Source organism: Drosophila ananassae, chromosome 2R (genome assembly GCF_017639315.1).
Source record: "Drosophila ananassae strain 14024-0371.13 chromosome 2R, ASM1763931v2, whole genome shotgun sequence".
Classification (NCBI taxonomy): domain Eukaryota; kingdom Metazoa; phylum Arthropoda; class Insecta; order Diptera; family Drosophilidae; genus Drosophila; species Drosophila ananassae.
In genome coordinates, this window is record NC_057928.1 from 23,723,680 (window position 1) to 23,745,100 (window position 21,421).

Consider the following 21,421-nt stretch of genomic DNA (forward strand, 5'->3'; position numbering starts at 1 on the left):
TCCGCTCAAGAATCGGATGATTATTGACCAAGATATAGCCATCGCTAGGGGCCATATAGTGACTCCATGCACATTTGAAGATTTTTGAAGGGGACCCCCTAGAAAATTTTACAAAAAATCTTTAACATATTTTGTTCTGAGGTTTTGATGCATAATGATGGATAATCGATATAGAATGCGATTAAGGTATTCCGCTTAAGAATTGGATGATTATTGACCAAGATATAGCCATCGCTAGGGGCCATATAGTGGCTTCACGCACTGTGCGTGGTTTTTGAAGGGGACCCCAGAAAATTAAAAAAAAAAATCTAAAAAATATTTTGTTCTGAGGTTTTGATGCATAATGATGGATAATCGATATAGAATTCGATTAAGGTATTCCGCTCAAGAATCGGATGATTATTGACCAAGATATAGCCATAGCTAGGGGCCATATAGTGGCTTCACGCACTGTGCGTGGTTTTTGATGGGGACCCCCAGAAAATTTAACAAAAAATCTAAAAAATATTTCGTTCTGAGATTTTGATGCAGAATGATGAAGAATCGATCCACAAATCGTTTAAGCTATTCCGCATAAGAATCGGAGGGAAAATGTCCAACCTATACCCATCGCCAGGGGCCATACACAGGCTCCATGCTCTTTTGTAGATTTCGTTGGAATCCAATTTTACAAAAAACCAAAAAAATAAATGATGTTATTAGATTTTGATGCAAATTTGTGTACAAGCAATCCACGAATCCTAATAAAGGTATTCCGTTCAAGTATGGGAATATAATTGCCAAAGATATTGTCTTCCCTGGGGACCTTCTCCGAATCCTAATATTAGCTTCCATCCTGTGTTCATTTTGATAAGCTCCTTCTTGACGAACAAATGTTCAAACACTCTTTCTTAAATGATAGCATAAATATCTATCCAAAAAGATAAAGATTAAGAGCAGCCGCTTGTAGTGTCACGCCCCCGAAATGAGAACAGTGCCGTAGTTAATATGTAATCCCCGACACGTGGGGTAAATTATCTTCCTTGAAGAGCTGCCATTTGGACGAGTGTCGACTTGGACACTCCCCACAATCAGTGATATCCTCAATTGGGGGTTGAAAAGGGCGAATGGTGTTTTATTCCGTTTCTTTAATTTGATTAACATTACAATAGAATGGTCTTGACAATATACTAGCATACTTTTGGGATTAGGAATCCACACTCCAGATTAAACCCTTGAACAAGGGGAACTTAGTACTAAGATCACATTACATTTACCTGTTTTTAAGTCCTATACCCACAATACTTGATCTCTGGACTAGGGGTAAAAGGTACATAACCCATAAATATTTTTATGTAACCTACATCTTAAACAGCCATGACGAAATCTTAACGTTACCACGGAGATTCATTGTGAAACTGGCGCCATTCAACGTGATCTCTGCTCGCTGTCCTTTACCGCTTTTTGATAATTGCTTCTTATCGGCGAGACAGTTGTGAATGACAATTTTTTTTAGTCTTTTCGGGACAATAGCTCGGTTGTGGGTCGTCGTTGTCAGCGGGGGATGGAGCTGCGATTCTGTATATGGTTATAATTGCCCCGAACAGGCAGAGATTACACAGGACCGGTCAGGTCAACCTGTCGTGTCCGAGGAACAAGCCCCTGCCTCTGGGTATCTGTTACACAGCGTAATGATCGCAATGTCGCACAAGTATCTTTAAGATACACTCGATATTTCAGAATGAACTACCTGCCCGTCGTCCGTCTGGCGTCCTCTGTCTCCTGTCGTCGAGTCAACAGCAAAAGGGCTAGTTAATCTGTGCCGACCTCGATAACATTTTAGTGCTCAATTTTGATTCTACGCCCTTTGTGGTTTGGGTCTTTACAACTGTTTATGCCTTTTATGATTTTGTCGTGGCCGTTTCTGATTCGATTCCTTTTGGGGCTTGGTCCGGTCCGGTTCGGTCGATGTCACTGTGTATGTGTCTGAGCTGAGTCCAGGTCCTGCCGGCAATGCCTTTACCTTTGCCTTTTCCTTTTTAGTTTCACCTTCACCGTCAGTCCCCAAGCAGTTATGGCTGTAATTTAATATCCTAGCTGGCCCGTTTGCATTGGACTTTTATTTAATCATGACAGCCGACCGACTTACTCGGAGACACAGTGGTTATCGACGATGGCTATTGGCGTTACGCCCAGTCGGTGTTTCACACTTTTGCCCTTGGTCGTGTTTAAGCCCACTGTTTCGGCTTGTTGACTTGTTGGCCATATCCAGATACCAGATTTAAGCCCCAGTGCCCAGTGCGTGCACGCGGCCATTAAGGTTTTGGGTCCACCACTCGCTCTCTGATTTTCTAAATGTCCAAAAAGGAGTGGAGTGAAGTGAACTGGTAGAGTGGAGTATTGTGGAGTGAGGTGGAGCACCTTCCCATTCGGCGCTCATTTAAATATTTTATCATCGCCGCACTGGGAAAGACACTAAAGAGAATTTTATATCTTTTCGGTTCGCTACGTTTTTATCACTCGAATGAACAAAAACATTTGTTACCAATCAGAGTTCTTAATTTTACGGCCTGTGTTTGCGACAAAAGTGCCGCTTCTCCTCCACCTTTCCAGACTCCCATCGTCCGGATCGTTTGTCGGCTTTGTCGCAGAAATTAGCCGCGTATTCCTTTAGAGCTTGTATGTGCCCCACAGTATCTTAATTGGCTTTGATGCTGCGATGGCTTTTCATAAACGTCACCGCACCGGACATCGTCCACATCCATAAAGATGGAACGCCTCGGCGGAAACCTCGCTTCGCCGGCCGCTGAAAAGGTAAAGGAAAAACAAACACGTGTGATTAAAAGATAGCTAAATTATTTTAAAGCTCATTTACTTATTGTATACGTACTGCGGTGTCTCAGGTTACCCAGGCATGTGCCTTTCGTGTCGTTAAGTATCTTGGGGTAGGCATTAGTGTCTGAAAATGGCAGGAAAAAAGTGTTTATAATGTATGATTTTTTTTATATCAAAATTGCCTCCTTGAACCCTCATTTGGCAAGCTCACTCTCTGGCTGTAAAAACAAACATTTAAATTATTTATGAGGTTTTGTCTCCTTTCTGGGTAAATAAATAGATGCAGGCGCATACAAAGAGAAATTGCAACAATTGACAAATTGTGGCATATAAATTTCCCCACTGAACCGGAGAAATGTCACATGTCCCTGCCCCGTGGATGATATGTAGAGCGTTGCCTTTGTCTTTAAAAATTATGTTAACTAGCCGAAGAATCGATCGTCCAAGGGGTCCAAGGGAGAGGGTCCAGACCATAATTTATTCATACGTCAAACGAGGTCTTGCGCACATTTAAATGCGAGCATTTCCAAATATAATATATATACACGATATACACGGACAGTACACTGTCCAGTGCGATGTCAAATGAGAATAATGAGGATGAGAGGGACAGGGCCCGGACGTTCGGTGGAGTGACCCTTCGTAACGCAAATAAAAGTCAGCATATTGGGAAAATTTCACGGTCTTTTGGCCGCCAGCTAACCAAGAGCCAACTGGCCAAGGGCTAATTTATAGACCGATTCGGTGGGTGTTTGTCCGAGTGTCTGTTTGTCCGTTTGTTTGTTTATCGCCCCATCCCTTACAGTATCATTTCAGATTCAATTTATGTGCGTGGGGGGGAGGAGTGGAGGTGGATATGGATGCGGATGCGGAGGTGGGGTGGGAAGTGGTCTGGAGTGCCAGGTAAATTGAAAAATGGACATTTGTAGTTTGATACCCATTTGGAAAAAAGGACAAGAGCCGTGCTATCTTTACGGCCATGAGCCATGGGCCATGGGCCTGCAAGTGGTTGATCAGGGTCGACTTTTTGGCTTAGATAAGCTGCTGCCACTGTCGCTGTGTTTCTGTTTCAGTTTATGTTTTTACGTTGTCCTCCGCCCCGGTTGATATCTAATAAAGTGACAGACGGCAAGCAGGGGTTAAAGTTATCCTGCCACGGGGGTTGTTTCTGTTTTTCAGTTCGGTTCGGTTCATGTCCTCGTATTTTGTTGGTGCGGCTGCTGGTTTTTCGACATGCAGATGTGACGAGCGCGGATTTGTTTCGTATATCTTTTCAGCGTCAAGCAACAAGGACAACTTGATTTTCCTATTTTCGGTTTTTTTTTGTGTAGCCTTAGTGTCAACGCGATGCGCTTTTCGGGAGGAATCCTTTTAGCGCGAGTGCATTTGACACTTTGTACTTGATGGATTACGTTAATTATTGATTAAATGGGCTTGTACTTGTCAGGGCCAAAGTAAAATCCATTATGTATTTTGAATATAGACCCGCGCCCGAGGCAAAATTAGATTTAAATTTTTTTGTTAAGAATTTATAATTTGACATGAACGGTCGCGGGTTTGATGGATGCTTTGGGATATATACCCCTGCCACAGCCGCCGCAGCCGCCACAGCATCCGCCGCCAAAGGCGCTGAAGAGGGTCCCTCAACTGGACTGTTTGGGATACTTACTTGCCAACAGTGACATTCCGCTGCTGTGCCACCAAGCGCCAGACACACACACACTGGCACACACTGCGACACTCGCCTGTAAATGGGATGCATCTGAAAGAACGCCGGACACGCACTGAAAGATTGAGATTGAGGAGATAACAGGCGGCGGGCTCTTTGGGAGATGCCGCGTCGTTATTTTTCGGTTGTCGCTGCTTCATCTGCTCTGATTAATTCCCTCTGATGAAATGCCGCTCCCCATTTGGCGGCACTTGCTGCCTCGCTGCCATGCCGCCTTGCTCTGCGTCCAGCTCTCCGCTCTTACCAATTTTTCAAATTAGGCCCACAGAGTGCTTTGATTTATCGGCATTCCGAAGACAGCGCCGCCATTTTGTGGCATCCATGGTAGGTGCAGCTTGCCAAGTTTTTGCGCTAAATGCACTTGGAGCTTTTGAGCCTGAGCTTTTTCGGCTACTTCGCAAGCTTTCCGCTTAGCAATGCACGGCTCCGATAGCTCGATTTTTCCCCGGCTGCACATTCTTGGGAAAATCGGGTAATTTTTCCACTCGCCTCCGTGACTTTTCTCTCGCCTCTGTCGCAGAAAACTCATCCACCGAAGCGCAAGCTAAAAATTCCCTTTGAACGCCACAAATTTCCCACTATTTACCCCGATGGCTTCAAAAGTACCACATCGCTTCCGCTATTTTGGCTCCGCCTCTTAAAAAATGGCTGCCCCTTTATCTGAGGCCATTGCCGCACGCGAGCAAGCAAGATGGCTGAGCTGCGGCCGAGCTGTCTCGCTCGCACCCGCTTTTCCGCTTCCGCTCGCTTTCCCCTCAACGAACACCAATACACCGGAGAGTGGCATGCCTTTATACTGGTTTTTCCTTTTCTTTTTTATTTCTTGCCGCTTGTGGTATTATTTTTTTGCTTTTTTGCTTGCCACTCCGCTGGTAATCCGTGCAAAACTTTAATTGGTGTTTGGCACTTCTAATGGATCCTGGGAGTGTATTAGGCCCGAATCGTAGCACTAACAGAAAGAGACATTTGTATACACTCGAAATCGCTTGGAACACATGTAAATGTGTGCGCCCGCAGCCGGGGGTTAAACGCTGTGAAGGCCCAACGCTAATATTGATCTGCGATATGTGTCACTTTCCGTTTGCAGATTTTTCAGGACCCTCTCCAGATGCTATTTGGGAAGCCAAGCTCGGGGAGGATTCTGCCAAATCAATGTTTTCCGTGTGTCCTTTGAACTTTAATGCGTGAATCTATTAAGTTACTTTTGAATACATTGCAGGATAAGGTTTCAGACAAGTGACTAGTCTTTTTGTGTGTTTCGTAAAAAATAGGAAAATCGTTAGAAAGTGTTTTATTTCGTTTTTTTTAACTAAATTTTTTAATTGAGTTTTACTAAACTCTTTAGTTTATTTATCCTTAGGATTCTACAGTTTTGGAGGGATATTTTAAACCAAAGTTAATTAAGTGTTGCTTCTTAAAGTAATCGTATTAAAATTAAAACAAATCGCTAAATCGCTCACATACTTTTTCAACATTTGTATTCTAAGAAGTTTAGGAAGAAACTATATGATTTGTGGAACTACTATGGATGAAACTACTATGAAGAGAAGAATGAAGAAGTCTATATCAAATAGATATGAATTAAAACCTGCACATCTTGAAATATAATACTTAAACAACCACATACATATTTTATTTTTAAAATTAACTACACGCCACCACAATCGATTTTTCTTGTGTCTTGTTTCTAAATAAAGTTGACTTGTTCGGGGAGAAAACTAAAATTAGAATCTAATTGTTGGATTTCAAAGCGAAAACAAATTGTTTGCGTCGCGCGTTCGGGATGTTGGATAATTCATTTTTATTAAGGAGAGCTGTCACTTAAAGAGGGCAGAGTCTTATCAAAATGTATTGATGTTCCAGGAGGGGAAGATGAATTTGTTGTGAATATTGCTGACGACAGCTTGCTGGGAAGACTTTTTGGCCTTTTGATGTTTGAGCATTGACAAGTTAATTTTGAAGAAAGAGACAAATTATTTTAAACAAAAGTGTGTCATTGGTGATTTCTTAAAAATATTTGATTATTAAATTTTAAAGTTTATATTCTAGAAAGACTCTTGACTCTTAAAACTCCATAAACGAAACTAAAGTTCCATACCACTAAAACCTGATTAATAAGCCACAATCTCTAGTCTCTAAATTTTCGGATCATGGACTCTATGAACTTTTTAGCACTCGTATAATTATGTACACGTGTTTCGGCAGGTGTGGTCCTTCGAAATGTTTACATGATACGCACACAACCTGCGACATGTGACCGAAAAGTAAATCCTTGTCACACCAACACTCCGACACTCCGATGGAACAGTGGTAAATCAGAACTAATTTGAAAGCCCTGCTCATCCAAGCTCCGCCCAACCGGCCATGGATAAATCCAACTGAATAGACTGAATAGACAGACACCTCTCACCTTCCACACCGCCCCTGTGGAAAACACGCTTCGAAGACTGCTATTTAAAGTTTCAAATTTCGGACATTTGTCCGTCACGACCCCGAGTGACCGGCAACACCGGTGCACCGGTGGTTGAACGGCCAAGTCACACAGACACACTCAGGCTCACCTACAAGGACAATGGACACACCCGTTTTGCGACCGAGGGATATGGATAGATGTATGGCATGTCGGCAGACAACCAGGCCTAAGACATCGCCGTGCTCCGAGCCAGGACGATGACAACGAAAGTCCTTGTAGTTAGCAGAATGTAGTTTGTTTGACATCTATTTAAAAGTTTAATCGGATGAGTGTAGTCCGTGCGGTTAGGCTGACCAAAACACAGTGTATTACATAGTCACTGACTTTCCGCATCGCCATCAGGCCACCGCCAGGTGAGCCAAAGGACAGGTGTTGCAATTTGGGGCAAGGACCAAGGATGAGATGTCCGCCAGTCGACAGTTCTTTCAACATTAATTAGCGTTGATTCGATAGGCATTAACCAAAAAATAAAGATGTGAGACTATGTGATGTGAGACCCTGTTTTAAAATAGTTCTAAGGAGAGAAAATGTGGGAAATAGACTGTTATTACGGCAAAAAGTTGAACACCTGAATAGAAATATTTATTTCGTGTGTATCAGTGTCTCGCCAGGAGGCCAAGTGGGTGGGTGTGTCTGTTGACGGCTTAAGGGTTTGATCAGCCGCCTGTCGCCAGAGCCACTTCATGCTCGATCCGGCGACCTATCTGCCCATCGCATTTTAATTGCCATATTCTGTCCGAGCGCCTCTGATAGTCGGCCTGCCTGATAGTCGATAGCCCAATTATGTACACACCGGCAGAGCTGGGCCAACAACTATTGTCTCATCCGGCCAACTGACCACGGCTACGGCTACGACTACGACTACGGCTCCGGCTATGGCTACGGTTATCTATCCATCCAAGCGGTAAGTAATTGTAGGCAAATATTTGTGTTTGCTCTTTGCCGCTATCGGAGAGCGGTAACTTGAAATGCACGAATTTGACACTCTGGCCAAGTAGGGAAGGCCAGAGGAGTGGTGAGGAGCCACCACATAGCCCACTATCAATGGCCACAAAAGCCATTCAAGTTTCTCCCTTGGCCCACCCCCTCCATTGCGATGCGAAACTTTTAATTAAATGCCTAATAGATGTTTGTCACTTTTGTGCGCCGATTAATAGTTCGATTCTATTCGGTCTCGTGATCTTCCGTGTCATGTCCATACGGTTGCCAATTAATTTCCATTCGAGTGGCAATCGATTCCAACACCAGAGCTGGAATCACAAATCCGGCCCTACACTTTCCAATTTTCAAAGTTACGACTTTCTGCACTTTGAACGCCGAGTCTCAGCGGCTCTTCTTTGAACCCGATAAGCCGGCGCCTACGGTTCTTGTTTATTAAATTAAATATACACTAATATCGGAGGAAATATGAATGCATAAGCAGATAAATTTAATTTCCTCAAGCCTATAGATTCTATCGGAGAAGGTAGCGGCTTAATTAATTGAAAAAAGTGCAGAAAACTCGGCCATATTTAGATACAGCCGAAGCCTTTCAAGTAATTATCAGACCAGACAATTGTCCTAGTTGTATAATAAATAGTCTATATTGATAATATATGAGTATTAAACAAAGAAAAAAAAAACTGCTTAAGCCTTTTAATCAGGTACTGCCGAAATAAACACGTTTAAAAATGAATATTATTTAAACCTTTTTTATGCAAATGGAAATAGTGTTTACTCAATTTCCGCTTCTCGCCCATTAATGCCTATATGGATTTTTTGGATTTTTTATTTTGGTTTGATTAAAGACCGATATCAGCGTTTTTGGTGTTATGGTGTTTATATACATTTGCATGTGTGTACCCTCGTACATAGTCAATGGCCCGACCGGGCCCGGCTTTATAACTTGATCAATTAACTTTGCTGACACCGTCAACACCCAGCAGAAAGTTCAGCAGCGCTGAGTTTTCATTCAGAAAGAAATGCAGTTTTGTTTTTTCCAGAAATGAGTATGTTTGCTGCTGCTGCTGTGAATTAATTCCGATGACGCAGATGAATTTTCGGGGGTTGGCATGTGGGCATGCCAAAAATTACGAAAATTATTCGGCTGTTCCAAAAAGGTTTTCGTGGCGGAGGAAAATGTAATTTTCTTACATTTTAAATTCAAGATTTTAAGCAAGAATGTAATAGTGAGTCTTTGATTCGCAAGAGTAGTTTTTTTAAAAATTTATATTTTGATAGGAATTTGCTTTTTTAAGAAGTAATCATAACTATAAGTTTGATTATGTCCTATTAGGTTAAGTACTTAGCAACTTGATGTGATTTGGTCTTAAGGTTTATATACTTATCCTAATAAACACTCTTATCTCTAATAAATAAGTAAAAATAAATTCAAAAAGCAAGAAAACAATATGCTAAAAAATTCAATGAACCAAACATGTATTCTTTGGAACCTTCCTAATAAGCCCTGTAGACCTCTACCCCAGCTACTTAAAATTAATAAATACTTGTGTTTAAAATTCACAATGTTCTGTGTTGTTTTCGAGTAACTAATTAAAATACTGCTGTTGTTCCACAAAGTGTTTCCTAAGTACAGTACATGTCGCTTTGTTTTCGCCTTTGTAATTCTGCGATCACGACCTTCAAAGGCGCGAGCTAATTTCTCTGATTCTATTACGCGGGCCGGGCCGGGCCGGACTGGGCCTGCTGTATGCAAATCAAATGCAAATTGTAATTAAACGAAAGTTCTGTGATTTGCACAAACACTCTGGGGGGTCGGACTGGACCCCACGCTACTCGGTAACCGAAGGAACAACAACATGCAACTGCAAACAAGAACAACGAAAACAAATAAAGAAGCAATAAAGGCGGGAGAGCGGACTGAAATATGATCGACGATCGCATTTACAAACGCGAATGTAAGTGCAGCGATTGCATTTCTTTCCGTACGATCACTGGGCACTGCAGTGCACTGCAATGTAGTCAAAAGTGTGCATATTTTTTGTTGTTCTTTGGTGGTCCCAATAGTCCATCCGGTCGGACGGATGGCACGGATGGGACGGACAACTCCAGAACTGCGGCCGGACTGTTACCAAAGCGTTGTCGACGCCCCAGTCGCCAATGCTGTCTACATTGGATTTCCGGCGTGGTGTAAGAATGCCTTCAATGGCTTTTGATTTTGCTTTCTGCTTATGCCCACTATATCTTCATATATGCCCGTATCTATATGGGCGATGGGTTACATCGGATCATGCTTAATTGGCAAAATATGATTCATGGCGTTTTGCACTTTCGTCGGTTGGTTTTTGGTTTTGCCCCGCAACGCGTTGCAACCATTCCCCACCATTGCAACCGTTGCACTTTTTTGCATTTTGTCGCCTATAAACAATTAACGAATACGTTTCATAACCCGCCATCACCATCGCCGCCGCCCAGTGTTCTCGATGCATGAGTTATATCTTCTGGCCCCAAAACAGACCCCCGCGATATTGTCGGAGGCCCCTAGCAACCGATTTTTAAACGTTTCAGCCGCCGCAGCGAAGCGACTTGGCCGCCAATTAAGAGCCAACTGCAATTGTCGCCTATTAAATCGTCCTGGGGCTCTGCGATTGGTACACCGACCAACTCATAAATACGTCATGTTCAATTACGAGGCGTTAATTGAAAGTAATGAACATTTATCGATAATGGGCCGATTGGACGCGGAAATGGCACTTTGCAGCGACGAAAGCCCACCTATAAACCATTCACTTAAAAATAAGTAGTTTGGCGAATATAATCTGTCAACAGGATATCCAAGTTACGGTAGGGTTTCAAGTTCAAGGGTTTCAAAAAATTTATAGGTTTTTAGGCCTCTGTATTTTGCACAAATGATACACCTATAGAGTCAAAGTTCTACAACAGTCTTGAACATAAACTTACTCACTACGAGTTCCAACATTTCTAATTAAATTCCTAAAGTCATTTCCTGAAACTTTAACCTTTTAAGTCCCAAAGTTTTCTCTTAACAGAAAAAAGCAACCAATTTGTCAAAGAAAACTCAACTAAACTCAGTTGAAAAATCAATAAAACGTAAGCCATTAAACGAGCAAACCTAAGCCCAAGACTGCCTCTTAATTACTTAATTATTTATTTATTTTTCTCGTATATGGATTAAATAGTTGTTCGGTCGTAATTCAACACAATCATCACTCAATGAAGTTGTGTACTCTTTAATGGAAGCGCTTTAAGCTGGCCAACGTCCCAAAAAACGAATTGTGTTTGTGTTTTCCGTGGCTGAGTGGAGGAAATGATACATAAATATGCATGAGACTTGAGTGGGTCTACGGTACGGTACGGCTTTTAGCTAACATTTTTCGAAACTTTTACGTTTGGATTCTTAATTCAACAAAACACGCAAAGTTAATAAATTTCAAAGTGAATATGTTTTCACCATCATGCATTTAGTCTGCTTTTGCGCCCCAAATGTTGGGCGTCTGCTGGTCGTCGCAGTTGCCTTGGACCTTGTTTCTTTTTGTTTTTGTTGTGGCGGCACACACACAACAATGTGGGTGAAGAGGAGGTGGCGGAGGAGCTGGGGAAGCGGCACAGAAGGCTCCCCACCAAGCCACCAAAGAAAACGGAATGGAAATGTTGCTTGCGGCGTGGCTACATTGTTTGCAACTACAAGTAATTAATTTTACCACTACAAGGTTTTAATGACTTCTAAAAAGTTTTTAGCATTGCTGGATAATCCGGGCCGGGCCGGGCCAGGCCAAAGTCAGGCCAAGTCAAGGATGACTTTCTCCAGACCATGGCCTAAGAAGGGGAGTGAGAAGGCTTGTCAAGGCGTGTGGGGGCGTGCCGACAAAGCCTCCGACTATTGTGCTACAAGTTTGTAAAAACAAGTGAGCCCGAGTAGCTCTCACTATGCTAAATAGGCCTGCCAAGGACCAAGGACCATAGCACACAGCTGGCCTGCCTGTTTATGGCCCAGTGTCGTCATGTCCATGTCCCCGGCGAACCGCAAGAGCAAGTCTCGGACTATAGTCCAGGTCCACTAGCAGGAGCAGGAGCAACGACAGCAGGAGCTGGAACACCAGCCTCCGGCCAGAGATTGAGTCACGGTCTGGACACAATGTGCGGTTTTTGGTTTGTTGATATAATTTGAATTTTATGGTGTAATTACGGTCATAAATGTATTTGCCGTTTAATGGAGCCCAGCATCGGACTGCTTGTGTGTGTCCAAAAGTGCACTGATAAAAATTCTGGCTATTAAGAGTAATATTTTGAATAATTTCGGTAGTTTTTACTTTAAAATAAATACGCTTTTAGTCGTCTATATTAATCAGTCTACCCTTTATTTTATTTTAAATATGTAGAGTTTTACTAATTCTTTTCTTCCTGTGTTGCGATGGTGTGTTGGCCACCCAGAAAAACAATGTTGCCGGAAAGCAGAGAGCCTTTTGTTGACTGCCAACTATAAAGTGATAAAACCGTGAAGACATCCTCCTGATGTATGCGATGTGGACGGAGACGGGGCTGTTGCTGTTGATGGTGATGGTGATGGCCCGGAGGTCTGAGGCGCCGTGAGTGCATTTAATTTGCATTTATTGGATATTAGCACGTCTGGCTCCTCATCTCGATTGCAAGTGCAAGACGCCGCAGAAACAAAATGATGTGGTAATCTATATAAAGGCCTTGCCTGCATCCGTACACTTAATAAGCAAACGTGGCTAACAATGTAGCCGAGCCGAGCTGGTCGAGAAGGGAGGTTGGAATTCTAAAGGGGTTGAATATCGCGGTGTGCAAAACTTTAAATACAATACGCTAATGGCATGGCATTGTGCCGGGATTGAATCCGAATCCGAATCTGGATGGGATTGGGATTGGGTTTTGGAGTCGTTCGCTTTTGGTTTCCCAGCGCTTTTGTTTCTCGTCGAGCATGACAAAAGTGGCGACAGTTCGCCAGCCAAGAGGAGGTTGAACAAAAAATCGGTTGGAAAGGAGAAAAAAAACATACTCACAGAGCAGAGCAAACAGAACACACTGAATTATAAACATTTTAAATTGAAATAACGTGTCGCAATTTTTTGTCGCTCCTTGCTGCTGTGGCAGCAACAGAAACAAAAAGAGCAACAACAACAGCAGCAGGAGGCAAAGAGCCGAGGCATCGAGACTTCAAAAACGTCGTTAACGCTTACCTACCGCGCATTCTGCAATCAAATACGATTGATCTCACACTCGGGTCCGCAGTGGGTCTGTATCTGTTTCTGTTTTCTGGGCTCTGGGTTCTGGGCCAGGGCCTGGTCTGAGTTTGGTCTGGAGAGGCAGCTGGAGCTGGAGCATCACCATCAACAACAGCAGTGACAATGGCGACAGCAAAACAACAGCAGCAACAGCAACAGCAACCCGAAAGCAAAGAGCCAACAGCACGGAAAGGATGGCAACAGAATGGCCCAGACCAGGCGGACACAGCACGGACAGACGGACAGTCGCAGGAAGTGAGTTCGGGGGCCCTCTTTTCGGGCTGGTCCTCCTCCGGCAACACCACCACCACCACCTCCAATCTGCCACCACCACTACGCGTGTCGCCAAGTCGGTGGCATGGCATAGGTGGCAATGACAATCGCGACCGGATGCTTCAAATCAGATATTGTTTTACTTTGCGCCTTCATTCAGAATTTCGAATTTCGATTGTCAGCGTGTCGTCTGAGTCTCTTCTGTTTTTCCTTCTTTTTTTTTTTGCCACCAATTCTTGGCTTTAAGTTGGCTTTTGTCTCGTCGAAATATTTAAGCAGCGGTTGGCAAGCAGGCGGCAATGGCAATCACCGTATTGCAATGCGAGCAACGTTGAGGCTTAAATAAATGTGTCTCGATTGGGACGGTGATATTTATCCTGCTTCTGTTTCTCTTTTTTGTATTTGTGGCCTGGAGCCTGTAGCTTTGGCTTTTGCTCAATGAAGCTCGTAGATCTAATCGCTCCGAGTTGCCACCAAAGGGGCCACAATAAATGCGGCGTGCAGGCGACAAATTCATGGCTCATCCCATCGGTCCTACACCTGGATAAAATTTGGGGACTAATTGGATCTTGGAGTGATTCATTATTATTCTCTTCCACATCCCAGAAAAGGCCTTTGAAATTCATCTTTTATTTAAACCTCTCTAAAAGGTATAAATGATTCTACCTTGAATATTTCTCTAACTGCAGGTACAGGGCAAAGGCATGTCCCCCTGGAATAGAATTTAGAGACAAGCAATCCCCTTCAATCAACGAAATTCCTCACAATATAAATGGAGGCGATTTTGAAAGGCAATGACTGTGTGAGGTCCAGAACGGACACTTTCAGCCGCTTTCACCAGGGAATCTCCGCGAGGCGAGTGTTTGATTACTGTCTCAATTGAGGCTAAGACGCTTGTTGCCAGAAACGAAATGGAAGTAAAAAATAAGAAGAGCAACCACCAGCAACTTCCGCTTGTCCGCCTCAAAGGCCAGGGGCTTTGCCTTTCATTCATGAAGCTCCCAAATCCCACCGGGAAAATAAGGAGTCGAGACACGAAATCACACAAAAAGTGCGGTATGTGTGGCGGCGGTACACAAAACCTGTCTCGATGTTAACACCGCCAACTGGGAGCTGAGAGCTGGGAGATGGGAGCTGTGAGCTGGATCGGGACCAGAAGGACTAAAGACCAAGGCGAATGCTCTAGTGTTAAGGCCAAAAGGGAAGTGTCAGCGAGCCAAATTGACAGGCAAAGGCAGAGTAAACGATTTTGGAGATTTGTCATTGATAAGTCGTCGTCCGCCCAGAGAGTGGCGAAAAGGGATGCCAAATGCCAAATGCGGGCTTTTTCGCAGAAATACGTTACCCGAAAACCCTCAACCTGAACCTCAACCAGAACCTGGTGCTGGAGTTGGAGCTGAAGCTGAAACCGGACGGAAGGATGGAATCCGTCCCTTGTGTGTGTGTGGCTCTCCAGCTCTCAGCGGTTGACTTCTGGCGTGCAGAGCAAATTAATTCACACCTTGCCAATCCATTGTTGGACGACAAGACATATATATGCAAATTGTTTCTTACGAATTAAGCCTGCCCATGGTATGTACTGTTTTGTGTGTGAGTCTTGTGTGTATGTTCACCCAAAAGCCCCGAACCTCGAGTGCCACAGGCGGACCAGCTCAATACGATATTAATTTGGTAGGCAAAGCTATGGCTTTGTCTAATAAATTACAAACAAAATATGCTCATGTCTTCGTGAGTCGACAGAAAGTGGCACAGAGCGGTCGCTGGCCGGTCATCCGGCCTCAATAACCGAATGGAAATCGAATTCGAACAACGAGCTATTGGTACACTATAATAATATTATGTCAGGGCGGAGGGAGTCTACCGTCTACTACCAATTTCCAATTCCCAAGTCCGCATCCGCACCTATCGATGGCGGCCTTTCAGATACTTAGATACCCAGATACTTGGATAGACCCTCCTCGTGTCTAGCCACGAACGAGTATTCATTGTTTGTGTGGGGTCAAAGAAATAATTAATTTAAAATTCCCGAAGCGCACGCCGAAACGACACATTGAAAGCTCTTTAAGTCCCAAATTACGAGCATTGTACCAGAAACAAATGAGAAAGACTCACGACAATATTTCTGACACATTTGCTGTTTGTAATGCGATTGTTAACTGCGTGCGACGACAACCAAACAACCAAAATCAGACGCAATACGGATCGCCCGATCTATCGATGGGGGAGTATCGAGTATTTTCATATTTGAATGTCCCTCTTCATATGCGCAACGTGTCGCCATCAGCTAGTCAGTTGTCCGTTTCCCAGTTCTCTGCTCTACCCAAAAAAAAAAAAATAAATAAATAAAAAAATGTAAACCCCCACATTCCGATTCCCAAGCCATACCCATACCCTTTCCGAAGAAGCACGGCAAACATATTTTGTTACCAAACAAGACCTTCTCCCGAATCGAACTAGACATTAATGGGCAAGTCGCAATGATAAAAGGTGTCACACCTGGCGGAAAACCCCTTTTGAAATTCGTATTTGCACAAAGTTTTGGTAAAGAAATGACAAAGTTACAAAACTATCCATTTACAGGCACTTACAGTGAGTAACTGGGTAATTCCTATAATTTTAGATTCTTGGTTTATTACTATTTATTACTAAATTGGAGAGAAAAGCCTAAGCATAGTTTTTAGCAAAGTATACTCCTATTTTTTACCCAAACCTCTGTCATAAAATATTAAAGTGTGTCCTAAAAATACAGTGTCATTTTCTGCTTATTTATTTTCGCGACATATCATATTTAAAAGAGTTTATATTCAATTAAGCCAATTGGCATTGAATGGCCAACATTGTTAGCTGATTAGATCTAAACGCAGATCGTAAATCATTCGGAGGAGCAGGGCGAGGGCCCTTGAAGTGCCGCTGCTGCATCGTTGAAATAGCAGACAGGTGCGGAAAATTACTTTTTATATGCTCGTTTTGGCTTATTATGACAAAACAAAACTCTAACCCAAATATCAGTTGGCAGTGGCAGGGAAACGGCATTGCTCATGCGCGGCGTTCGTGCCCCTTCCTGCAGAGGCACTAACTAGCGTTTGAGAAAAGCGATAAAGGCGCAGACAAAAAACGCTATTAACATCATAAAACTACTATAAAAAAACTGAACAAACAAAAGTAAGAAACGAAGGCAAAACGAAAACAGCAACCGCTATGTGCACAACATAAATCATCAAATTGTTAGGAAGATCCATTATGGGCCATTACGAACACCAGCTCCGACACCCGAGCACCTGAGTGAAAGAAAGGTGGCAGTGGCAGTGGTAGTAGCAGCAAGAGCAGCAGCAGCATTATTAAAATGCCGTTTTGCTTAATTTTATTTTATTGTTTTTTAAGGAATTTCAGCCACGAAAATAGCAGTCAAATGAGCGCGCGAACTGCCGTTTTGCCGTCTTTCGAATCGGGTGGTCCCATCCACAAATTGAAAGGGTCGGGTTGAAAGAAACACTCATACTTAGGTATTGGGGGTATGAATAAAACGAAAATAAATAAATAAAACCGTGGAAGGAGCCCTGCAAATGCCCGGTAGCTTAGCCTAACGAACACCATTCCGAGGTGAGCAAACTAAAATTTATTAATGTGCCTGAGATACGCTGAAGATATGCGTTGTCCATCCAGTCGGTCGGTCGGCTTGTCGATCGTTTCCTTGGAAGTGGAAATGAGTAATTTTTTCAATTTTGCTTTTCACTTAGATTGGTGGCCTTGATAGTGCTCCCAGTGACGGGGGAGACCTTTAATGTTCCTCGCGAGGATGGTCAAAAATTAATAAAACGGAAGGATCTTGTAGATACGCATAATGAGCTGCAGATGACAGGGCATATCATCGCTGACATCAGGATACCACACTTCCGAAAGTGCGTATCTCTCCATCTGAATGTTTATGGACTTTCTGGGGAAAGTTAAAAGTTGGCTGGAGGATGATATACACACATTACTTGTTTAATGTTTAAACTTCAAATCAAAGGTCGTAGACCTGTAATATTAATCAAACTACTGTCCATGACGACCGGTTGATATACTCCATACGTTGGCTGGCATTTCCAAAATAGGGCTTGTCGCGTCGGGTTTTTTCTTTGAAAACAAATTAGGCAGTGTCGGTAGCCCCAAAAGCACTTATCGGATGCCCATCTATGTCAAGAATCCCAATCCCAATCCGAATCCATTCCATCTCAGCCCATTCCTCCGCCCCACCCGACGACACAATGTCTGACGGCTTCTTGGGTTTCTTCGTCGGTGGTTAGAAGAATTATAGATAAATGATCAGAAGATTGTTAAATGCTGTTCAAGCAGCTTAGGAATTTGTTTGATGAGAGATTGATATCGCAGTGCAAGAGTTACGCACTCGGATCCGTAGAATTGTTGTCTTGGGGACTTGTTTTCCTTTTTTCCGCCAACAGATCCCCAGTCATTTGTGAATCTTTACTTTTTTTATAAAAGATGGCTCAGCACTAATGAACAATGAGTGTATCTGCATACCTGAGAGCCTGAGGTAAAAAATATTTTAATTTCAGTCCGAATCTCATATACTCTTTCAGTTTCATTTATGCTCTCCTTGTAACCTTGTAGTAGAGATATGTATGTAATGATAGCTGAATTAAATATTGTATAGAAAACTGAAACAAAGTTTTCGATATTTTTCATTTTGTGAAAATCTAAGCAACACGATACCATTTATGAATCAGACTTCCATCCCCCTTCTATGTGCATCAAAATATCGGCAAAATCAAACTATCAAAGTTTTTCCAAATTTTTGGCCAAAATCATGATGGTACCCCTTTGAAAAATTACGAAAAATGGTTCAAAATTTTGTTACCCAGGTTTTGATTGAAAATCATACTACTCGAAAATGACCGGGAATGTGCCACTTTTATGGATCTGGCAAGTATTGGCCAAGTTATGCACATTTTCCATGATGAAAATCAAAAAATTTTATCAACATTTTAATGGTTATCTTATTTGGCCAAAGTTGAAACTTTTGATTCACTTTTTAATGAATATTTTAAGTATTTCGTAACCGATCAAAAAACGGAATACCATTTATGAATCAGAGTTCTATCCGCCTTTGATCTGTATCAAAGGCTCGGAAAAATCACCAAAAAAAAATTTGACCCAATTTTTGGCCATAACCATGATGGTACCCCTTAAAAAATTTCGAAAAACGGATCAAAAATTTTGTTGCCAGATTTTGATTTAGAATAAAACTTCTCTAAGTTCTAAGATCGGGAAGGTATGGCATTCGGTGATCGGATAAAAATTAGCCAAGTTATGTCTAATGGACCAAGTTAATCTGGGCGTATACGTAATAGACATTTTTGTTTAAATCCTATGTATGTTCTTTAATGACTACCTTAATAAAACAGACTCTATATCGTTTTAAATACATTTTTATTTATTAATAAATAGGATGGAGACCCGAATGGTCATACTCAGACTCCTGTAGAAGAAAATCCATTCAGCGTATTGAAGGATCTCATCAGGGGGAAGTCCAGAATGATGCCTGATGATGCAGTATCCGGTGGCGTAGATCACAACGAGGCAGCAGTATCCGGTATCGAAAGAAACAATAATGAAGCAGTCCTTGTGGTGCAGCTGACATGCTTGACTGCAGTACGGGGAAAAAGGAGGATAATTTTGCTTTAAAATACTGTTTATACTCCTTTTTAATAGAGTATACAAACAGTGTCATAAGTATCTTATTCTTCTACAGGTGGTCGTTGAGTTGGTCCCTTTTTCGAAATCTTTTCAGCAACGTTTGTTTTGACCCACATTCCTAAAATATTTCAAGGGAAGATAGTTTAAGAAACCAAACTTAAAGATTTATTTTAATTGTTTCCCTGGAATGTTTGTTCGAAAATAGCAAACTTGGATAAAACAATACATTTTCCCATAGGATTTCGACACTGTTTGACATCAACTTGAATATTTCTCTGCTAAACAACATCAGTTTGCTGATTTTAGCCTCCAACTAATAATTATAAAACTCAGATATGTACATATATTTTCCTCCCCACCCACGCAAGAGTTGCATTCCCCCAACTGATTACCTAAAAAATAAATAATAATTATTTAGCGAATGTTTCTGAGTCAGTCCATTATATGCAGATGTGCCAATGGGTGTGTAAATCCAAATGGCAAACAAATTGAAAATGGAAAACGAAAATAATGGACGTTGTTGTGCAACCCAGCAACCAGCAATACACATTTATGCATATGTATTTCATTTAAACGTGTGTAGTGTGCAGTTTGTAGTGTACATGGTATGCAAATTTTGGGTTTGATTTGATTAGGTAACCCCGCGAGTAGAACATCGACGATCGTCATTCGCATTAATATTCTTAGTTTGCTATTTAAATGAGTGGTGTGTGGATGAGTGGCTGGTGTGGCATAGTGGCACAGTGGCAGTGTGGCACTACGGCACTATGGCACACAGTATGTGTGGGTATGGGTGTTGCTGGGTGTTTTGCATAGTTTTGCTCCCCATTGGCAATTCATGAACATGACAACTGCAACTGTCCATTCCAGAGCCGCAGTATTCGGTGTTCAGTGTTCTGTGTTCAGTGAGTATGTGCGGGCGTGCTTGTACATACATCTATGGGAACACATGTCAACATTCCAGGAACACATGTACTATGTACATGTACACTCACCCACACACACACATATACAACAGACTCGCATCTATCCCACACATAGATGGCATCTGCGCTTGGGAGGCTGCGGGGGCGTGGCGCCCATTTGGGCGACAAGTGGGTGGGTGGTCGCAATTAATTAATTGCCTTTTGTGCTATTTGCGCAACTGCAATTAAAACACTTGCTCGAAAATGCTCGCTATCTGTATCTTTATCGCCATAATTACGCGTGTTTCTGGGAGCACATAAGAAAATAATCATTTATTTTATAGTCGAAACTTGAAAGCACTGAAAAGAACAGAAACTTTACCTTAAATCATGATTTGTTTTTAAAATGCCTAACTTTTGGCTTCACTTTAATACTATCAGTAAGAAAAAGTATCTTTGTATCTTCAAAATAAATAATTAAGTGATAAACCAGATCTGTATCTTAAGTGAGTCGTTATCATTTTCTGTGAGAAACTTTTCCATCTTAAACTTATCTCTTGATAGCACTTACAATGACCCATTTAAGCCACTTTCTTCGACCATTTCTTGCGGTGCAAGTGCGTGTGTGTTGGTGCGGGAAACGGAACTGCGTCGAGCACACAAACGCAGCGCCAGAGGTCGCCACTCTACATAAATAGTTTGTGACCTTTCGCTTGTTTTACAAACAAGCTCCAAACAGCTGGCGTCGACGCTCGCCCGTTTCGCGCCTCAATGTCACACGTTTTGTCGGTGGGCTCCAGGAGAGGGGGCTTCCCAGTGGCGGGGCGGGCGACTGCAGTGGGCTCCCCTTGGGTGGGGGAGCGTACTACCCCCTGCTGTTGCTGCAACGCCTCCGATTGGGTCTGCAGTGCTTGGAATTGCAAATTGGCAACGGCGCGCCGCACTGCCGCATTGCCAAGCCCGAGCCCGAGCCCATTTTAATTGTTTACATTTTGTTTTGTTTCAGCACTTATTATTATTAATTTCACTGGCACTCGCCACTAACTGGCCTCCTCCTCCACCTCCCTCCGCACTGAAAACCCATTTCCGTCCTCGCCCTCCGAACCGCCAACACCCCGCGGGGTGCATGCTTTTGGGGTTTTGATTTTTAGTTTCTTTTTGTGGGCGGCAGTGTTATTGACTTTTGCAAATGCTGCAGAAATGAATGCAGAGCCAAGCAACTCGCGAAACTCGCAGTGGGAGCCCTTCGCATCTTTGGGGCCGGCAGTAAACAAGTTTGTTTATGGAAGCATGTTATTAAACGTCGACCGAGAGATATACCCTT

General features: G+C 42.7%; 1 protein-coding gene across 2 annotated transcripts; it reads right to left on the reverse strand.

Moving 5' to 3' along the window:
- Positions 1–412: 412 nt before the first annotated feature.
- LOC123257093 lies at positions 413–5,070 on the reverse strand. Of its 2 annotated transcripts, none has more exons than XM_044714623.1 (3): positions 4,484–5,070; positions 2,870–2,938; positions 413–2,785 (listed from the first exon to the last, which is right to left on the reverse strand). In XM_044714623.1, exons 1-3 carry the CDS (start codon positions 4,497–4,499, stop codon positions 2,634–2,636), a joined length of 237 nt encoding a protein of 78 aa, XP_044570558.1. In that variant the 5' UTR covers positions 4,500–5,070; the 3' UTR covers positions 413–2,633. The 2 variants fall into 2 exon arrangements, with proteins under 2 accessions (XP_044570558.1, XP_044570557.1); XM_044714622.1 differs by having other exon boundaries at positions 4,255–5,070.
- Between the last annotated feature and the right edge of the window lie 16,351 nt (positions 5,071–21,421).